The sequence below is a fragment of the Pteropus alecto genome, unplaced genomic scaffold, assembly GCF_000325575.1.
Source record: "Pteropus alecto unplaced genomic scaffold, ASM32557v1 scaffold22, whole genome shotgun sequence".
Classification (NCBI taxonomy): Eukaryota; Metazoa; Chordata; class Mammalia; order Chiroptera; family Pteropodidae; genus Pteropus; species Pteropus alecto.
In genome coordinates, this window is record NW_006434839.1 from 13,743,962 (window position 1) to 13,766,453 (window position 22,492).

Here is a 22,492-nt window from a genome sequence, read left to right on the forward strand (position 1 = left end):
TTTGTGCTTGTTCCCTAAGCCAGCAGCTGTTTTTATCTGGCTCCATTTTCCTTCACTGTTGGCATTCTGTTTGTTACTTCACTGCTTTTGTCCTCCTCCTCTTCCAGTCCTCTAGCTTTGCTTTTTTTAAAAATAACTTTTTTGTGGTGTCTTATGTCTTTATTTATTTATTTTTTTGTTCTCTACCATTTTCTATTTTGTTTTTCTTTTTCTGGTTATTGCTCATGTGGAAATTACCAGGTGATAACATTCCTCCTTCCCAGAGTAAATTATTCGTTTTCTTTTCTTGGATAATTTTTAGTGGTACTGTCACTCAGGAGTTTTGTTTCTATATTTTAAATTGGTGGTTTCTGTCTTTTTTTTTTTTTGGTTGCTATGTAACTGAGGTTGTTAGATTTTATTTAGGAAATTGCTCCTTGAGGTCATTGCATACTTAAGTAATTATAAGAATTCAATCAATTTTCATCTTTATTTTTATAATTTTTAATGTTTCATATCATCATTTTATATTCAGGATAATAATGAGACATTTTATGTGAATACTTCATCAGAACATTTAAAGTTTAGCTTTTATGTAATGAGAAAACTTAGGATGGATTTTTCCAGATTAGATTTTAGAAACTTGGGGACAGATATACCTACACGCATACAAGCTGGAGTGTTTTGACCATTATTAATCTAGTGCATTGTAATCACAGAAAATACTTAATTCAGTCATATTATTTTTATTTCCACATTCAGTTTTTTTTGGGATATTCATTGAAAATACATCTTTAAAAATTATTTCCTTTAGCAATATTGTATATTGGATTATTAAAATAATTGTAGACAATTACTCAGTAGTAAGTCATCTTAGTACTTGCAGTCAGTTGGTTGTCAAGTAAGGATCTATAAATCCTGGTATTTTTCAGTCTTTCCCCTGTCATTAGCTGATTCTATAATAAAAGAAACATCTATTTTCCTAATCTAAAATTCTTACTCCGACCTGTTATATAATGTGGTGGTTCTGAAAATATGAAAGGAATTTAAACTAGTGAAGTGGTAGATGTTTGTGATTTCTTTTTCAGGAAGAAGCTTCTTTGGTATACATATAGAAGGAATTGGAGGAAGTAGCAGTTTTCTTGGTTTTGGGTCATCATGGCAGTGGCTAATATATATGGAGATAGCAGTGGCTGTGAGAAAAGAGCTACCTTCTCAAGACTGGCATGACTGTAGAAGGAGACCAGTAGCCTTACATTTTAATGAATCATTTGTTCTTTAATTTTTTTTTATTTCGGAATAATTTTACACTTACAGAAAAGTTGCAGATAAAGTACAAAGAATCCATATATATATATATCCTTCACCTAGATTTGTCAGATGTTTATAACATTTTATCATGCCTTTCTTTCTTTATATATACATATGTATTATTTTTTTTTCAAGTCACTTGAAAGTAAGTTGCTGATATGACGCCCTTAAAATCAGGGTCATTTCTTATTCATTATCATAATCAAAATCAAAATATGCAGTTTTTAATTTAACAAATATTCGCTTACATGGGGCAAAGGTAAAATGCAAGTGTAAAAGCTTGTAAAAACTAGGTGCTTAAGGGAGTTACAATCTAATGGGTAATAAGTCAGTACAGAAAATTACTCTATTTTAGAATAAGATTTGTGATGTTAAAAGATACACAAAAAAATTCTTTAGAAACGTGAAGAAAAAGCAGACATAATCTCAATTTAGGGAATCAGGAAATTACTTCTTGACTGGTGAAGAGTCAACCCAGGGGAGGTAAAATTGCCCTGCCAAAGGACAGTGAGACACAGATTCACATCCCAGAATTCATACTTATTTCTGCTCTTGACAATGAAAGTTCTGAGAATGAATATGGTATTGCAGTAACTCAGTACTGTAATATTAGGATGTATAACATAGGCTCTATTTGTACAAAAGATGATAGAGTACTTTTTCTTTTTAATGAACAAATTTTAACTCTAACATTATTGAGCTAATAAGAAATGTATTTCCTTTCCTAAGTACTTGCCCTTAGGTTGTTTTTCAGTGGTACCTTCTTGATTATGAAAGACAAGAAGTAATGAAGTTGATTAGCCGTAATTACTTTAAAGGAATGGAAGGAATGTTTTTACAAACTTAATTAAGCCACTGTCATTTAGAGTTTAAGGAATAGTCACTGTTTTTGTATTTCTAGCATTTATATATTAAATATTATGTGTGTAAGCTATTCTTGCATTCACTATAAATCTAAATTAATCAGAAAAGGCTTTAAAAGGTGCTATGGCTTATAATTTTCAGACTTTGCCAGTTAAGGAATGAAATAGACACACTTAGACTGACAAAAGGTTGTAGCAAAATGGTGAGAATCCGGTTATTAAAACTTGCTTATAATTAGTTGAGTTCTTTAATAAAATTTTATAAATTGTTACAAAATACGGTTTATAATGCCAACTGTGTTTGTATGGAAAATTATAAAACTGTTTCACAGTGTTTTATTTCTTAAGCAAATGTTTTAAGAATTTGTTTTAAATTTATATAAATGTGTAAATGTAACTTCATTTGGAGTGGGGTTTTTTGGGGGATTTTTTTGGTCTTTGTTTTAAATTCATATATACATCCCGACAATGTTTTACAATGTTAATATTTGGTCTTTTGGCAAGGGGATTTCCATAATGGAAGTTCAGGTTCAATTTAATAACACATTTTTTTTCTTTTGCAAGCTGTATTTCTGGTTTCCTGTTAAAAAGTAAAGTAAGAGGACTTTTAGATTTTTTTATTGGTATCTGGTTTCCTGATTGCTTTTCTTTTTAGAAATGAATGCATTTTGACAGTGCTGTTCTAAAAAGGCTGTAATTTATATGAATTTTCTGTAGAAAACACATTTTTTCATCTGATTTTTGAATTCTTCAATCTTGTCTTTCATACCATTGGGTAATATATATAAATCCATTTTTCTGAAATGTTCAATGCTAGGGTTTAAGGTTAGGGAGCCTGTCGAGCTGTCATGCTGAGACTGTGTACTTGCAGAAGAGCACAGTATGTTTTGAACAAGCCACATTCTTTACTCTCCTTTTTTAAACCCAAAACCCTAGTTTGTAAGCTCATATCTTCATAATTTTTTTAATGACTCTTGTGGACTTTTTCCTCCTCCTTTCTGTCCTATTCATGACTGTCTGTAAAATTTAAAGATGAGTTTGGTCTGCAAAAGTTAAAAACAACATGGAGCACTGATGTCTGCGAAAGTCTTTATAAAATTTTGATCCCCAGCGGTATACTTATCTTACATTTCTAACTATTACAAAAGACTTATATATATAATAGTTCTTTGGAATCCTCCTATCAAGGGGGAGCATTCCCCAGGCATAGTTAAGTAACTCAAAATGACAGTATCTCCAAATATTAATATAGTCTATTTTTTATTACAATGCCTAGTATTCATTGAACTGACGTACCATAATTATTTAATCATCTCCTATTTCTCGTTATTTAAATTACTTCTAGTAAAAACCCATAATATATGTTCATATAAATATTTTTTATTAAAAATACAATTTTTATATTTTAAATTACTTCCTTAATTTCTAGTTTTAAGAATGAGATTACTGGATCAGAAAATGCAATTACTGTTTTTAGATGATTTGTAAGTGTTATACCAGTATATGTGTGTATCACTCTTACAGAAACTAAGATCAGATAGTTACAGTCTAGATTATAATAAAAAGAAACTTAATTTAGAAGTAAATGAAAGTTTCCATTGTTTCATGGTACAGTCAGTCATGAGGGAGGTGGTAACGTGGTGTACTGGAAGGTCTGAATGCTCTAGTGTAAGGTGTCCATTTAGCTTCACTTCTATGCACCTAAAAGGGTACTAGTTAGGTATAATCTTGAGAGAATCGGAACAATAGTTACTCAAATAATTTTTCATATCTTCAGTATGCTTTCGAGCTGTGTGGCCATATGCACGTCACTTAAAAGTCACTAAAAATCTTGCTTCCCCTCAGTTTTACCATCTTTTAAAAAGGAGATATTGGAATCTATCTTCAAGGATGATATTATGTTCTAAGTGTCCAGCACTATAATTAGTAATCACATAGCTTGCTTTCAAATTTGACTTAGTATCTTAACTGCTGTATAAAAGTCAGCCTTTACTAATACTGCTACTTCATTACTTAAATGTTCACTTTATTGGAAAACAGTAAATTACAGGGAGTAAGAATAATAAGATTTGAAGTCACAAATTGCCTGCATTGAATTTCAACTCTGCCACTTAACTTCACGAGCTAGTTATTTATCTTCTTTAACTTTGGATTTCTCAAGCATAAAATGAGGTTATAATAGTAAAAATAATTAAATGGGGTTATATATGAAAGTGCTTATTATTAGCACATATCCTGACACATTTTAACATCAGTAAAATTAGCTTTCGATAATTATTTTTAGTATTATTATTGTGTAGTTATTTATTACTGCATAGGAAACTATTTGAAAAAATTGTGGCTTAAAAAAAACAATGAATATTATCTCCTTTTTTTCTGTGGGTCAGGAATTCAGGAGCAGCTTAGCTGGGTGGTTCTGATTTGGTGTCATGAAGTTGCAGTCAAGATGTCAGCAGGAGTTGTAGTTGTCTAAGTGTTATTTTGAACCTAATGGCTATAAATTTTATATTTTGCAGACTATGTCTTCAGCAGTGGTACAGTTATATGCAGCAGATCGGAATTGTATGTGGTCTAAGAAATGCAGTGGTGTCGCTTGTCTTGTTAAGGACAATCCACAGAGATCTTATTTTTTAAGAATATTTGATATCAAGGTGAGTTTTGTTTTGCTGCTACACTACCTGTAAGTGATTAGATTTTCTACCTCAATTAAATTGAGTATAGATTTGTTTATCTTGTGTGTAATATTTAAATTAAATTGATATTAGAAGAATGAAGCTTGATTTTAGATATTGAAGCATAGGCATTGCGATCAAATGAGAACATATCCTATGCCAGAGCATGAATAGTTCCCTGTTTTATGTTTCTGTTGCTTTTGGTTGTTTGTTTGTTTGTTTGTTTGTTTGATGCCTTTGGGTCTTAGGCTTTTCCCACATTCTCTCTTTTTCTAATGATACTTTTTTATTCGGTCTTATTTGTTACAGACTAGCGTACTTAGTTCTTTCAAGGAACTTCAAAAGTATATTTTAGTTTGGTATGTACTGTTATTTACTTCAGCCCAAGTTTAAAGCATTATACAATATCTATAATAATGTGTTTGTTACCCATTTTTCCTTATGTTGTTTCTCAACATAGGTATTTTCAGATTTTCACAGCTTTGTATTCCTCACTCTGAATCATAAACTATATTTTCCTAGATTGGATGCCCTATGTCAGGTATTCATCTCTTACAGTTATTGGAAAGTAATTCTCTTTTTGCTGAGATGAAGTCTCCATTTATCTTTTAAAATCTTTCCCATAGGCAAGCCTCTTTGCTTAATGTTTATATGTGGCAACAAGTATAATGGGATTATAATTAGAAAAATTAAAACTGACTTTGAACTCCTGGACAATACTTAGGGTCAGATAGATTGTAGTAAAACTGTTTTACTTCTCTAGGCCTCAGCTTATTTATTTGTAAAATAGTATGACCATCTGGGTCTGTTGCAGAGTATTTCCCTGAGATTAAATAAAATTTAAGTTACTGCACTTTGCAAATTAGTGCTTCTTAACATCCATTTCCCCATAGCCTAATTCAGCTGAGAGATGTGACATACTCATGTTACTAACAGTGACTTACTATGGCAGTGATTCTGGTGGATCAGGGGACACATGCATAGTTTGAAAGAAATCTCTAAGTCCTTTGACATATTTCTCATCACCAATGGGAAGCACTGTTTAGAAGTGAGAAGAAAGGATTCCATTATGGTGGTCATACTGTGTGTACATTTATTTTAAATATTTTTAAATTGTGATCTTGCATTTCAGAATAGGACAATGATTATATTTCTCTAGCCTCTTATTTCCAGTTGTGGATGACCATTGTTGAATGGCATTTAAGGTTAATTATATTTCTTATACTATGGCCATAGATATGACAATCATCCACGGCTCCCAAGTATAATTTAACCATGGTGCACTTTAATAATTGCTTTCTTTCTGCACATGATTAATACTACTTATACCAGTGTTTCATTAGGAGGCCACTCTGCAAAAGTTAGGAATTCAAAGATTGTTAATGAGCAGTGCAGAGCAGTGCAGAGAAGGTATATTTGACCCTCCCAGCATCTGCAGAATTGAGACAAGCATGAAGTCTTCCTGTAGTATTTGATAGCACACAGTCTACAAATATTGCTGATGAAACTACGCATTTGTAATCAATGCATGTACAAAAGTATTCTACTTCTAACATTGATGATCTAATAATTGTTCTAGTTATGGATTTGATCAAGTATAACTATATTTGGGAATGCTTGACTAATAAGATTATACCTTAACATACTTAAACTCACTTGATACGCAGTTTTTATGAAAGAAACATTATCCATTGTTTACTGTTATTAAGAAATTACTGATTAAATTATATGATGTGTTCCTTATGTGTTATGTATGTGGTATGTATATATGTACGTATGTACGTAAAAGCTATTAATAAAAATATTTCCTTTAATACTAGTCATCTGCTTTGTTTTATTCCTAGAGATTATCTTTTTTGGTAACTCTTTAACTTTTTCTAGGATGGGAAACTATTGTGGGAACAAGAGCTATACAATAACTTTGTATATAATAGTCCTAGAGGATATTTTCATACCTTTGCTGGAGATGTAAGTTTTATTTTTTTATTGTCTTGTTTAATATCATTGTTTTTACATTTGTCTATAGAAAGCATTTATGAGCTTTTTGTGTAAACATTGTGTAAAATATAAAAAAATTATTTTACTTTTTAGAACTTCTTCATAGATATTATCTCTAAATGGGAAGAAATGGCTAAGATTTTAAGGGCCCAAAGAGTTTTAAAGAGTACTGTAAATATAATTTGCTATGTAGAAAAGAAGTTTTGACTTTTTTTATTCTCTCTGTCTTTGGACAGATAGTTTAATCTCTTTGTGTGTCTTGGGCAAATAGTGTAACCTCTAAGGGCTTTAGTTTTCTTATCTATAAAATTGAAGTCTTAATTGTCCACTAAGTTATGGTAACTTTTAAATGTTGAATATGGTATTGCCATTCAAATTATTTTTTTGAAAGAATAGTTTATGACCTAGAAGAGTGCTAAAATACAATAAATGGGTGGTGGGACAGAATTTTAAAAATTTATTGCATATACTTGGGGAAAACGTTAGAAAGATTTCTATACCATATGCTCGCAGGGATTATCTGAGTGACTGGATTATGGGTGAGTTCAATTTTCTTTGTTTTGATATTTGTATTTTCTAAATTTTCTATAAGGAATAAATAGGTTATATTAGATGATACATCCATCTTTTCAAATAGTACTTTTCTAGTTGTGTTTTTTGACATTTTTCTTGATAGGATATAAATACATGTGCATATTTAAAAGCATGCATTAAATGCCATAATAAAAAATAATGTCAATATGTTTCCATATTTTTAATAATGTATCTGAATTAAGGTTATAACTTAAACCTGTAATTAAGCTGTAAAATAAAAACATAAACTATTAAAGATAGAGTTAACCTGAATTTTACCAACTTTTCCAGTGTTTGCCTTTTCTAATCTAAGATATTTATAGAGCTGTGTTGAAGGATGAAATTTAATGTGCTACTTTGCTACTTTTCATTGAAGATAAAAGTATTCAGTTTAATATTTTAGTATCTATTGTGATAGGTAACTTTTCTAATGGTAGTCTTTTATTTTCTGCCTTCTTAAGTTCTTGTCTGCTAAAAAGTCACGCTTTCCTTCTTCAGAAATGTTTCAGTTGGCTATCATGATTTTTTTGTTTATCTTTTTTAATGAAAATATTTCAGACTTGTCAAGTTGCTCTTAATTTTGCCAATGAAGAAGAAGCAAAAAAATTCCGAAAAGCAGTTACAGACTTGTTGGGCCGGCGGCAAAGGAAATCTGGTAAACTTTTTTTTCAATTCCTTTAAATAGGAACTGACAAACTGTGGCTTATAGGACAAATCTGGCCCACTATCTACTTTTGTAAATTCAGCTTTATTGAAACATAACTATGCTCGTTTGGTTACATATTGTCTAAGACTGCTGTTTTGCTACAATATAGTGCGATAGTTATGACAAAGACTATATGGCACAAAAAATCCTAAAATGTTTACTATCTGGCCCTTTACAAAAAAAAAAAAAGTTGCTAATCTTACCTTAAAAGAAATAATATTTTTATTGAGCACTAATTTTTTTCAGATTTACTGAAGAACTCACTCCAGTAACCTTTTTTTGTTAGCATCCCACATATTACTGACTCTTAAATTTGAATTTTTATGGCATTGTTTGCAACTTCTATATTTAAAAGTATTTTGTAAGGCAAATAAGCAAAGTTGCAAACAAAATCTGTAAACATTGCCTTGTCTCTATTTTGTTCCTAATGTTGTAAATTATGTAACCATAAGGAACTTGGTTTAATGCATGAGACTCTAATACATCCAAAACAATTGGAGAATGATGCATTGCAGCTCAGAGCTTTAAATTCATTGGTATAAAACTATTTGACACCGGTGTACCAGGCCTTTCTGTTGTAAAGTAGGAGAAGAGTGGTTAAGAATGGTGAATCTCTCCAAAATCATCTCTTAAAGCAAATCACTTTTAGGAGAAATAACATGGGAGCTGAAATGAGCAAACAGATTCCCTTAAAACTAGCATGCTATTACACTCCTTGAAAAGTCTTTCCGTACATCCAAGGGTACATATTACCCCAGTTTGAAGATCACTGTATTTAAAATTGTGCTTTACCAATAAAAGGGACCAAGCTGTGAAAAAGGAAGAGACTGGATCCATAAAACAGGAATGTAAAAGCATATTTTCTATTTTATACATCTTTTATTGTTATTTTAATGGGTTTCTAAGATGCAGGTGAAGTAAAAATGAAAATAAAAGAAATTAAGTTGTTGCCTCACTTATATTCCACTTGTAATGAGTGAACAGGAGAATTATTAAGGGCCTGTTATTTTTACTTCTTTTGTAGACCACTTGATTCTGTACTAAGAAAGGATTTAATGTTATGAAATAATTTATGTTTCAGTGCCTTGATTTCAGTGACATGTTGTGATGCTAGGCTAGGGGCTCCCTAGGGTTCCTTTTATTCAAAATATGTGACATGTTTAATATAAAAAAGTGAAAAAACTGCTTAAAATATAGGATAATTGATTTTGAAATTGTTAGGTCATTTAGTCTTTCACCTGGTACAGAAATTCTGTTTTATATAGTTCTGAGCTTTTAGACATAGTGTTTCCAAAGCATAAAAGATCACATTAGGGAGGCACCTGATTCATCCTCTGGTAGCTAAGTCATACTCCAGCCTCACCTCTCTTCAACTTAGATACATGGAGTCCAACTTTTGGAGCAACAGTGTTTTATTTTCCTCCCAGTAGCCTTGGATGCCATCTATTTTGTACTTCTTGAGTCTAAAGAGTTCCAGATTCTTATCCTTCACATGATGTAGCTTATAGACTCATTATTGTGAGTACATTGTGCTCTGCGTCCAGTATAGATTTTTATGTCTTGTTCAGATAGTCCAGATTTGAAGAAATGATCCACCTTTCAAATATGATGTCCAGATTTGAGCAGAGTACTCCAACAGTAGTCTGACTAGTACTATAATACTAAAATTTCCCTTGAATTGATTAATCACCGTTCTGCTAATGTTTCTAGCAAATATCTCATACCATTATTGCTCTTTCTTCTTTGTTCAACCAAATCTTCCCTTTTTTCACGTGTGCCTCTCAAACCAGGACAGTGTCGTGTATTTAAATAATTGCTGTTTAGAACTTACTCTGAACTTTATATTTATTTCAGTATAATTCCATATCTGTGTCATCACCAATTTAAGAAGTATTTCCTCTCTGGATGCAGAGATAAACATCACCTTGGAAAATGGAGATTGATATTCATTGACATAGATAGGACTTGATTACTTCAAATGTTTCAAAAAGTTACTTCATCAGACCACCAGATGGAGTAATACATTTATATTTACCTTTGCCAGGACTTTTTAACATTTATGCCCCAATTAAATCCTATTAAATTTAGTTCGTGGCTATTTGTAATCTGATTATTTTATTATGTTATTGTTTATGTGTATTTCTTATAATTTTGGAAAATTTTGTATTAGAAAATCTATGGAAATTACATTTGTTTAAAATTTTTCGTCCACTTTTGAACTTTCTTTAAGCCTAGACTGTGTCAAACCTGGTATGTAAGAGTATGAATGCAAAGGATTGATAGAAATTCTCCTGACTTTACTCCTACCTAATTGGCTGTAGCTTTTCAATATTTTTTTGGTCTGCCCCAGTGCTCAGCATCTCTGGGTATTCTCATTACCTCTGCACTTTCATTTAGTCCTATAGCTTTGAGTATTATCTGTATGCTGACCTCTCGCCGACCTTCACACTAGTTGAGTTGAGTGTCAGAATAGCTTCAAATTTAGCATGTCTGAATAGAACACTTGATCCATGTTCCCCAGTCCCAGTTAGACCTGTTCCTGCTCCTTGCTTATTCTTCTCCGTCTCAGTAAAAGGCAATGACTCCACTTTGTCTCTGGCTTACCATGGTCTGTCATAAATCCTATCAGTGAGTAGTATTGGCTTCACCTTCAAAAACATTTCCTGGATCTATTTCTCACCACCTCTGCTCCTACCACTCTAATTCAAGTCACCATCACCTGGCATCTGGACTACCTATCACCCTGACTAGTCTCTCTGCTGCCACTCTCTGCCTCCTATTATCTGTTTTTTTTTTTTTTACATAATTACCAGAGTAAACTTTTTTTAAGTGAGATTTTTGTTTTTTAATTGTTCAGATTTTTATAGAAGAGAAGAACCACCTTCAGATAGTACAATAATTTGCATGAAGTCATGCACAGATTATATAAGCTAAAGACAAGAATTAAATTTCAATGCTATGAGCAACATATTAACTATATTTAGTGAAAGTTCTCTAGCAAAAATGCTCGCTTCTGATTTCTCACTAAACATTGTCTTGAAACAATCAACTAGAAGATATATACTATTTGTAGTACAATACAAGACAGATGAACAGGGCACCATTATTACATAGAAGATCAGTCCACTAGACAACATTGCTGTAGGATAGCAGAGAGTAAAAATGATACTGTGTAGGATTGTGAATTCAAATGCGTTTGTTTAGCTAAAAGGGACTTGTATTTTATTGGAGGTACCCTGCATAATGGAAAAACATTGAACCAAGACACTAGAAACCTGAGTTCCAGCCCCATCAGTTCCTCTATACCCATATGACTTGTGACCCTCATTGCCATATGTGGAATAAAATTAGAGGACTAAATGTCTGTTCAAAACACAAAAACTGTCAGAATAGATGAACAAGAGCTATATGTTTTTTGTAAGCATCACATCTAAAACATACAGGAAGATTAAAAGTAGAAGGTAAGAGAGAATTATAATGGATAAATACCAACCAAAATAAAGTTGATACAGCTATTTTTTTTCTGGCTTTGTTGAAATATGATAGACAATTAATTACTCATATTTACATTGTACAATTCGATGAGTTTTTCTCAATTATAGTTGTCATACAACAATATATTAGTTTCAGTTGTACAGCATAGTGATTAGAGATCAATATAACACAAAGTGATCACCCCACTAAATCCCCCTTACATAGTTATTACATTGTTAACTATTTTCCTTATGCTACACTTTATATCTCCATGTCTATTTTGTAACTATCCATTTGTACTTCTGAATACCTTTGCCTTTTTTTACCGTCCCCCTAAACTCCCATCTAGTAGCTCTCAAAATATTCTGTGTCTATGAGTTTATTTCCATTTTTGTTGTCATTATTTTGTTCTTTAGATTCCACATGTATGTGAAATCATATGATATTTGTCTTTATCTGACTTATTTCATTCAGCCCAGTACCCTCTAGGTCCATCAAGGCACTATCTTTTTGTATCCTCTTCCTTTTAGTCTGTGTGCATCTTTTAATCTGAAGTGAGTCTCTTGTAGGCAGCGTGTGTTGGGAGTCTTGTTTTCTTATCCATTCAGCCTCCCTGTCTTTTGGTTGGAGCACTTAATTCTTTTCCATTTGAGGTACTTGTTGATAGGAATGTAGTTATTACCATTCTTTATTCCTGTTTTTGATACGTGTTTTTTTTCTTTTTAAAGAAGTTCCTCCATCATTATCTGTAATACTGGCTTGGTGTCGATAAATTCCTTTAGCTTATTTTTGTTTGGGAAACTCTTTATCTGTCCTTTGACTGTAAATGATAGCTTTGCTGGATAAAGTATTCTTGGTTGTAGATCCTGGGTCTTCATCACATTGAATATTTTGTGCCAAGCCCTTCTGTCCTGCATAGTTTCTTTTGAGAAATCTACCATTCTTATGGTTGCTCCCTTGTAGGTAACTAACTGCTTTTCTCTTGCTGCTTTTAAGATTCTCTTTTTGTATTTAACCTTTGTCATTTTAATTATAATGTGTCTTGGTGTGGGCCTCTTTGGGTTTATCTTTTTTGGAACTCTCTGAGCTTCCTAGGGTTTTATGTCCATTTCCTTCACCAGGTTAGGGAAGTTTTCCATCATCATTTCTTCAGATAGTTCTTCAACTTCTTGTTTTCCTTCAGATACCCCTACAACACGGATGTTTTTACATTTGATTGTGTTCCATAAGCTCCTTAAATTATTATTATAGTCTCGGCTTCTTTTTTCTTGCCTTTCTGATTGGGTGACCTTGGCTTCCCCATCATTGGTTGAATTCTCTTTATCCACTCTATTGATTCCCTCTAATATACAATTCATCTCAGATAATGTGTTCTTCATTTCTGACTAGTTCCCTTTTTTATTTTTCATTTCCCTTTTTATGTTTTTTTATCTCTTAGTTAAAGTTCTCACTGAGTTCATCTGCCCTTCCCCTAAGTTCATTGAATATCTTTATAACCAGTGTTTTGAACTCTGCATCTGTTAGATTGCTTGACTTCATGATTCCTGAATCTCTGTTGTGTTCTCTCATATGGTTTCTGCTTCTTTGTCTTCCCATTTCGACTTTTTTTCTGTGTCTGTTCCTATGTACTAAGCAACACTCCTAAGTCTCCTGGTCTTATTAGCGTGGCCTTGTGTAGTAGATGTCCAGTGGCACAGTCTTGAGAGGAGTTCAGCTGCAGACCAAGTTTAGCCCCAGCTTATGCCGCTCCAGGGTCACCCGTTAAGATTCAGCAAGCAATCCACAGATACTGTGCTTATAGTTGCCTCAAGAAAACACACCAGAAACTGAGGTTAGCTGTCACTAGTGCGAGTCTTGAAATTGGCTTATCAAGGAGCACCAGACTCAGCAAGGACACACTGGATGAGCTGCGAGCTGGGGGAATCAGAGTTTCAGGGAATCCTCTGGGTGGAGCGACCTCTGTTATCCATCCAGTCTGATGATGTCTCAGCTATGGCTGCACTGAGTGTGCAGACTAGGAGCGGGGAGGGCTCAACAGAGGAACAGTGGATACTGCCAGCACTTCTGCCCAGGAGAGAGTCTTGCCTCTGGCCCTTGCTTCGACAACTCAGTGTCCCCCAGTAAGTCCCTGGTGCCCCCTTTCACCCCTGAGGCAGCCATCCTTGCGCTGGTGCTCAGAGTGAGCATGTCCATCACCGTGAAAGTCTGCTTACGGACACAGCCCCTTTTAGAGGTGTGTGCTGCTGCCTGCTAGCACAGCTGTAGTCTCTGTCCCACCTAGCAACTCGGTACCCTCCTGCCTTCTTCCATTGCAAAGTGATTTCTTATTTCTCTCCCTAGTTATTAATAGTGCTTCTGTCATCTAGCTTGCTGTTTGCTCCATTTTTCTGTCACAACTTTGATTTGGTCTCAAGAGCGATGAACAAAGCTTCTCATCTACACCATTTTTTCCCCTCTTCTACCGGAGTAAACTTTTTAAAATATAGATTATATCATGTCACTTGCCCTATTCCAAGCCCTATAAGAACTTCCTATTTATCTATAGAATACAATCTGTATTCCTTATCCATGACCTGTGGGACCCTATATGATCTAGTTCTTGTCTCTCTTTCTGACTTATCTCCTTCTATTCTTCCTTTCTCTCACTCAAATCTAGTCCTCATGATGTTCCTTTATGCTGTTCCCTCCTTAGGGCCTTTGAATATGTTGTTTCCTCTCTCACTTAATACAGATGTCTGCCCAAATGTCAGTTCCTCAGAGAAACCTTCCTTATATCAGCTTTAGGTAAACTAACTTTTTGTGCTGACGTTTATATTACATATGTCTAATAATATTTTTTTAATTTATTTTCTAACAGAGAAAAGACGAGACCCCCCAAATGGTAAGTTCTTTGATAATTATTGATCAAAAGATATTAGAGTACAGTTTAATCCTTATAGAAACATGTATCATATATTAATATCTAATATTTGATATTAATATCTAATATTTTATGTTCTAATTTTAAAGTTACAGATGACAGATGATGCTTAGAAATATGCCATTTGGTTTTTTTCTAGGATGCAAGAAGACTACATAGGGTGAAGATCACTATTCTTAAACCTTAATTCTGTGTTCACAGTTGATTAAATTTAGAAACCATACAGTCTGGTTTTAATATCTTCCTTAAAAGCAGTAGATTTTGCCTAGCATATTTGTTCATTTCCTACTTTAGACTTATCTTTTCGTCTTATTTCAAAATATTATTTCACACTGGTAATATGAAACTAGGCCCTTTCAGCATGAGCCACTTCTATGATGGTATGTTTAGAAATAATAATAGATATCCATAACTCTCCTTAATTTGATAATGAACACGAAATATTGTGGAGTCATTTATTTTAAAAAATATTGTATATCGAAAGTACCACCAAGATACAAAGATCAAAGTCCCAGACCTCTAGGTCAGAGATTCTCATCCTAGACTTTATAAATCCTCCATGAAATTGTGTGCTAAATTTTCCTATATATGTTTTTTCTTTCTCTGGGGAGAGAGAGTCAGTGGCTTTTATCACATTTACATGGGGTCCCTGACCCTATGAAGGTAAATAACTATTGCCCCAGGAGCCTTCATTATGATGGGGAATATAGCTGCTGCTTTTTAAAGGCATCTCACATCCTCTCATCAGAATTTAGAATGATTATTCAGGGAAACATTTAACATAATACACAATTCTTAATATATGACATCTGTTGGTGATTGTTAGGGTTTGTTTCTTTTAAACAGCTATATTGCCTTCTGATTTTGTTCTTAAATTTGTTTTCCTATATAAAAATGTGAGCCAAATATTTCTGTATTAAATTTTGAATTATTTGCCTTATAATTTTTTTAAATGCCAGACTACCTTCAGTAATGCTTACCATGTGCCAAGTATTGTACACTTTGACTTTCTCTTTTAAATGGAAATTTTAATGCTATATAGAGCTGCTGTGGAGATTAAATGAAGTACTCATAAAGTGCTTAGCGTAGTGCTTAATAAATATTAGTTATCACGATGAAGACAATGACAATGATAATAATAGGAGCTACAATTTAATGATCACTTGCTACCTGCCAGGCACTGTTCAGCAACTTTATGAAGATAGTTCCTAGTATCTCCATTTCATAGATGAGTAAACTGGGGCACAGGTAGGTAACTTGTTCAAGGTCACATAACTAGTAAGTGAGTGGAGCAGGATTCAGTCTCAAGAGATCTAACTCAGGAGCCTGGCCCCTTAACTACTGTTCTATACCAAGTTTATTTCGAGGGAGAAATAGACCTAGAGAGGGTAAGTAACATGCCTCAATCTACACAGCTAGTATGTGACAGAGGCAAAGGAAGCAGAAGCAGCTGAGTCAGAAATCTTCTGTGAACCTTTAAAGCAGTATTATCTTTTTCCTTAATGTGTGCTCAATATTTGAGTCTCTTTTTGAGTTTATTAAATTACTTTGCATTCTGTGAGCATATGTTGAGTACCAGTGGGGGAAGTCCATTTCCTAGTGGTGGTACCTTTGGGGAAAGTAACCTGAGATTTTAAACAGTAGATAATGTACAAATAATATAATTAAAATTAAGAGTATAAATATTTTATATTTTTTTAAAATTTAATCTCAATATATAAACTGTATTTCTGAAGGGATACCTAATCCACGAATAGATAGAATTTGCGTATTCTTCTTTATGTGACAGTGGTATCACAATCTGAGATTGATCTTGATTTTAAATCTTTAGATCTATAGTTTTAACCCTTCAGTGCAGTGGTCCCAAACTTCTTTAAATTAAATAAATGGAAACTTAAAAAGTAGTATTACAAGGCAAAATTATATAGCATGTATTGCCAGTATGTATATACTTATTTATTTATGAAATATACGCATAATATGGTGTTAATATATTACACTAATAATAAAGAATGAAATAATGAGAAGTTTTAATGTTCTTTCCTGCTGTGCCGTCAGTCGTCTTGTTCTCTGTACTGTGTGGAGACCACTATTTTGGAGGCAGCACATTACTTTTCTGCACTTGGTGCACTACCACTAGGTGGCAGTGGACACTCTAACCGTCTTGCAGTGTCCATGAAGATGCTGTGTCTCAGATCCTCATTTAGATTGTCAATTTAGCAGACTTTTTCAAATTGTAACTATTAAAAAGACACTTTATATAAAAGTAACATATTCCTGAAGTGCAATTTAGTGTCTTCCTCACTAACTCCTAATCCGTACATCTTTCTGTTTTGTTTTGTTTTGTTTTGTTTTTTTATTGGTCAGTCTCACCTTTTAGCTTAGATGCTTTCCAAAGATTTGTTCTCAGCTTCATGACTACTTGACATCAGAGGCCTCTGGGCCACCTGTTTCTCAACTATTTTACCTTGAGAGTTCTCTGCTTTTTATGTAACTAATGGGAAGACTTTAGTGTGTTCTTTTAGTTTTAAAATTAACTAGAAATGCTGCTCAATGAGAATATTAAAGAACCTTTTTCTATGACAGTTGTCCTTAATCAGAAGATAATTTATTTGACTGTTTTTTTTTTAAGGAAGGGAAAACAGCCCCCTTCATTATATATTTACTTAGTACGTGATTTTAAGATGCCTATAATTTTATAAGCGAACAATTAAATTTTATTAGAAACGATTCAAGAGTATCTCTGTTACCACATCTTCCATAAACTATTAAAAAATGACTCGGCTTTGTATAGGTTATCACTTTTTTTTAGTGTGTCACTTTTGAAACATTGCATTGGGCTTTAAACCATCATTTTAAATTTATTTTCTCTAACATCTTCAAACTCTAAAGTAAATAGCTGTTGTCAACCAAAATAATCAAGCACTTCATCTCTTGAATATGTAGAAAACTTTTTTTCTAAATTTAAAAAGTTATTAGTAAATATTTATTGAATGATGAACTGTTAGACTACAGAGTGAGAATCTGATAAATTGATAAAGAATATATAGTAACATTTGTAAAGTTAGCATTATCAATCACTTTATGGTTTGACTTGTGTAGAAGATACGAGTTAATAGAAAGGTTGGTGGTCTGAGAACCAAGATAGCAGAGTCCACCTTTGCTTTTGTCACTAATTGTGTGACTTTAGACAGGTCACCTGATGCTTCTTGCCCTTAGTTTCATCTAAAAATGAAACATTTAGAAAAACTCTCTAATTTCCCAGCTAATAGTAACTTTCTATGCATCTCTTTAATCTGGGTTTTCTTATATAGATTTAAACAATGTTTTAATGAATACTAAATGTTATTCATGTGTAGTGACACTAAGTAACTAATGCCAAGGTTTTATAAACTGCATGGCAGATGTGTAACAATATTGCCATACCTGATTTTTGGGTAGAGGGAGGAGGTGAAACACAGTCTGACTGTAGTATGAATTAAACTTTGTTATTCATTCCACATACCACTTATATTTCGTATCTGTCTTCTTTGTCCTTGAACTTTTTCAGGGTTATTTTCTGAAATGGCTGAGTTATTTTCTCTAGTGCGTGATGAATCAGGCTTATAAGAACCTTAACTTTATTATTTCCCAGAAAAGAATTTATTAGCTTAGGTAATTTGAATTATTGAACTTAACTTTACTCAGCTCAATTCCCATTTAGAATATCCATAGTGTAATAGGATTTGATTGTGCAGAAAACCTCAAAGGTATCCTACTGAAGTATCCTACTTTTATATAAGCTAAGGCAGCATAGAACATATTTTTATTCTTTTATAAAAACTAATTATAGTTGATCCTTGAATAACATGGTTTGAACTGCGTGGGTCCACTTATACAAGGATATTTTTCAATAACTATGTACAGTACCATAAATGTATTTTCTTTATGATTTTTTGAGTAACATTTTCTTTCCTCTAGCTTACTTTTGTATAAGAATACAATATATAATATATATAATATCAAAGTATGTATTATTGACAGTTTATGATATTGGTAAGGCTTCTGGTCAGTGATAGGCTATTAGTACTTAAGTTTTGGGGGGAGTCAGAAGTTATACACAAATTTCCAACTGCCTGAGGGGTCAGTACCCCTAATCCCCGTGTCATTTAAGGGTCAACTGTATAGTTGTTAATTTTGTTTTAATGGTAAATCTGGTTGCTTTTTTTTATAGTTGTTATATGAACACCTATTTCAGACAGTGCCTAACTCTAGTACTCCAAAGTCTGTCTTAAGTCAATTCTTAAATTCTATTTATACTATGGACTATAAAGCTAAGAGACTAAATAGTAATTTGCAGCATCTTATTTTGAATGGTGTTGCTGATACTGATAATTTATTATAAAAATAAATTATAAGAAGGGAAGCAGAATGGGGAGAAGGAAAAGTAAAATCAGATCACTAGATTAATCTACAATGGTATGAGTATGACACCAGTTCAACCCTCTAACATCAAATTCTGGGTATTCTCAGTAAGTCCCCTTATTTTGTGAAACTACAACAAACACTGAAATCTGATACTGAACAATTTGAAAATCCAAGTCTTTGTCTACTGTTTAATAAGCCTTCTGTATGCTTAACTAATCTTTAATTCTTGATGCAATTATTTTCAGATTATTTCTTCACACTGAATCATCTTTTAGTGATTATATCCATATTACTCACTAGCTCCCATTTTTTCCAAGAATTATTTCTTGCCAACATGAGCAACTTCCCATGAAATTTTGTATGAAATCATAAATAGAAATTTTAGACATTTATATGTAAGTGGACTTTGAATAGTGAGGAAAAATAGCTGAATTTGGTGATATTAAACATATCTTTCCATATTGTTTACTTGTTTGATAAGATGGCAGATGGCTTTCATAATTTTGTTTTAACTCTTTCATCTTTAATAGTAGAATGGAGAGAAAGTGGGTTATATATAATTTACCTATGTAGGTAAATATTTTTCTTTCGTGTAACTTTAGTAGGATACCTTTGAGGTTTTCTGCACAAAGACTTACAGTCCAATTGGCATTTAGTGATCACCTAATATACATTAGCCTATAATTTCTTGGGATTGTTATTTGCTGTTCTATGATTGTATTGGGGTCCCCAAGACTACCTTTACAGTTGGTGATTTGCTAGAACTCACAGGACCTAGCACATAGTGGTATTCCTGGCAAAGATTTATTACAGTGAAAAGATATAACACAGAATTAGCAATGGGAAAGACACATAGAGTTAATTCTGGGAGAAACCACACAAAAGTATTCTCTCATTAGAGTCACGGGATGCATTTAATTTCTCTAGTCATGAATTGTGACAACACATGTGAAATGTTGTCTAAAGGAGATGCTCATTAGGGACTCAGTTTATTGTTGTAAGCCCAGGCTTTATTGGTAGCTAGTCACATAAGTGTCCTCTGTCTAGCACACACCAAGATTGTAAACTCCTAGAAGGAAAGCATCTATTTAGCATAAACCACATTGTCACCACAAACAGTTTAGAAACAGTGAGCCCATCTTATCAGGGAATAACCTCTTGAAATGTTGTTTCCATATGCTAAGCATAGTGGTTTCAGGCCTGATATTTTAAATGTTTTTCTGCACAGTGGTGATTGTGTTTTATACAGCATTTGGAAAGTTGCCATTAATGTAATCCTCTCAGAAGAATTCGGTCTGATAGGTTTTATCAGAGAATCATATATTAAAATAGAACCTCTAAAGAACATGTGTTGCCCTTTTAGGTAACTTTATAAGAAGTTTTTAAGTTGAATCCATTTCATTCAGACTCTCCTACTTTTAAGACCAAGAATATTTTTGTGAATTATAAAACAGGTTTTGTGCTACACTTAGTGTAACTCCTAAAGATGCTACTAATAATGTCCAAAGGTACCAGAGATATTTTTACTGTTGATATTTGCAGAAGATAAATGTCTTGATAATTATTTTCATCTTAAGTTTTTAATCTCTATACTTTTGATAGTCAAAGTGTTTGTTTACTGATGGAGAAAATATTATCGGACTTAAAATGGCAGTTTTGGGGAAAAAATGGTAGTAATAATTGCATAAGTACTTTTTTCCTCATGAACTACTAAAGTTGAAACGGATAAAACTAGATTTCTTTGTTACGTTTAAAACAAAGTAGATGGCTGTTTTTTTACTTCTCCTATTCTTATGTGATATATACCACTTTACCAATGAATAATGTGTTGGATGTGAGGCTATTATAGTCAAAATTTAAGGGATCAGACCAATTTAGTTTAAATTCTTGTTGAAAATTTATATTCCCCATGAGATTTAATGTTATAAAAATACAAGTTTTCTTTGGAATAATGTATCTATTCTAATGTGTTTCAGAATTCATTACAGGTTTTCAAATTTGGGCAGCACTTTATTCATTATTATAAAAAATTAACTTACAAGTTTAAAATTTAAATAATTTATAGTAACAGTAGTCTCACTTCAAAAAAGATATTTAAATTAAATATAATAATTGATTGTTGTTTTAAATTATATTCTTTTCATATTATTTTGACTTTCTTTGCAGGTCCTAATCTACCTATGGCAACAGTTGACATAAAAAATCCAGAAATCACAACAAATAGATTTTATGGTCCACAAGTCAACAACATCTCCCATACCAAAGAAAAGAAAAAAGGAAAAGCTAAAAAGAAGAGATTAACCAAGGCAGATATTGGAACACCAAGCAATTTCCAGTAGGACAGTTTTTTTGTTGTTCTTATCTTTACTTTTGATTTATTCTTTGCGACTCTTGATTTTTAACTCACTAGAATTTTTTTTTTTTTTGGTAGGACCCTTACATTTATCAGTTGCATACCTTTTTGGCTGTATATTTTGTTGGAGGTGTTTTTTGTTGTTTTTTTTAAGCTATTGCTTAATGGACTTTCTGTGAATATTATAGTTTATTTACTTTTCCACAATTAGAAAAGAAAAACTAGATAAAATTCTTTGCTAATTTTTGAACATAAAAATGAGTTTTCACTTTTTTCTATTAAAAAAACAGTATTTGGAAATTGCCTAGAGTCATTGTCCTAGTCTGTTCAGGCTGCTGTAACAGAATAGCATAGACTGGGTGACTTATAAACAACAGAAATTTATTTCTCACAGTTTTTGAGTCTGGGAAGTCTAAGATTAAGGCATTGACAAAATTTGTGTCTGCTGTGATCCCACTTCCTGGTTCATAGAGAGCTTTCCTTGCTGTGTCTTCACATGTTGGAAGAGGGTAAGGGAGCTCTCTGGGGCCTCATTTTTATCCCTTTTCCCATTTAGAAAAAAAAATTGCAGCTTAGTGACAGCGTTCTTTTAACATCATGTGTAGGAACACTGTGTTTTCTAGGGTTTGATATTTTTAGTGATCGAGAATTACTATGTTTTGTAAGTGGAAATACCACTACTAAAAACAGAGTGCCATAAATGGAATGATGTCAGTTGTTTCCAAAGATTATCAATATATTAGACCAATGTGAAAATAATAATAAAAGCAAGGTAATTAAAGGCAAACTTTGGGAGTAAGGTCAGGACTATAATCAGCGAAATTAATCTTGAGGTAAACGCTACAGCCACAAGCACCACAGGAAGCCATTCTCAGGGCAGACGGGAAATCTGTTAAGGGCACTAATCACATGATGGATCCACCTGCATGACATAATCGCCTCCTAAAACTCTTACCTCTAAATACCATTACACTAGGGTATAGGTTTTAACATAAGAATTTTCAAGGAGTACAAACAGTACATAGCAGGCATCAAACCTTTGGTATTTATATGACATATTTAAACTATTTTCATATGCATGATTTCATTAGCTCCTTATAAAACTCCTATTATATATTCTATGTATTACGTATGTATGTACACATATGTGTGTGTGTGTGTGTGTGTGTGTGTGTGTGTGTATATATATAATGCTTGTGTTCTTATGCTAGTTTGACAGTTAAGAAAATGGATGCT

The 22,492-nt window shown here is 32.8% G+C and overlaps 1 protein-coding gene across 1 annotated transcript in view; it reads left to right on the forward strand.

The window, feature by feature from the left end:
• WASL (Wiskott-Aldrich syndrome like) overlaps window positions 1–22,492 on the forward strand; it is a 63,553-nt gene that overhangs the window by 25,290 nt on the left and 15,771 nt on the right. Inside the window, exons 2-6 of the mRNA XM_006910558.3 lie at window positions 4,670–4,804; window positions 6,707–6,793; window positions 7,955–8,051; window positions 14,434–14,457; window positions 21,070–21,238. Coding sequence (XP_006910620.1) covers window positions 4,670–4,804; window positions 6,707–6,793; window positions 7,955–8,051; window positions 14,434–14,457; window positions 21,070–21,238 — 512 coding nt within the window. The remainder of the gene's footprint in view (window positions 1–4,669; window positions 4,805–6,706; window positions 6,794–7,954; window positions 8,052–14,433; window positions 14,458–21,069; window positions 21,239–22,492) is intronic.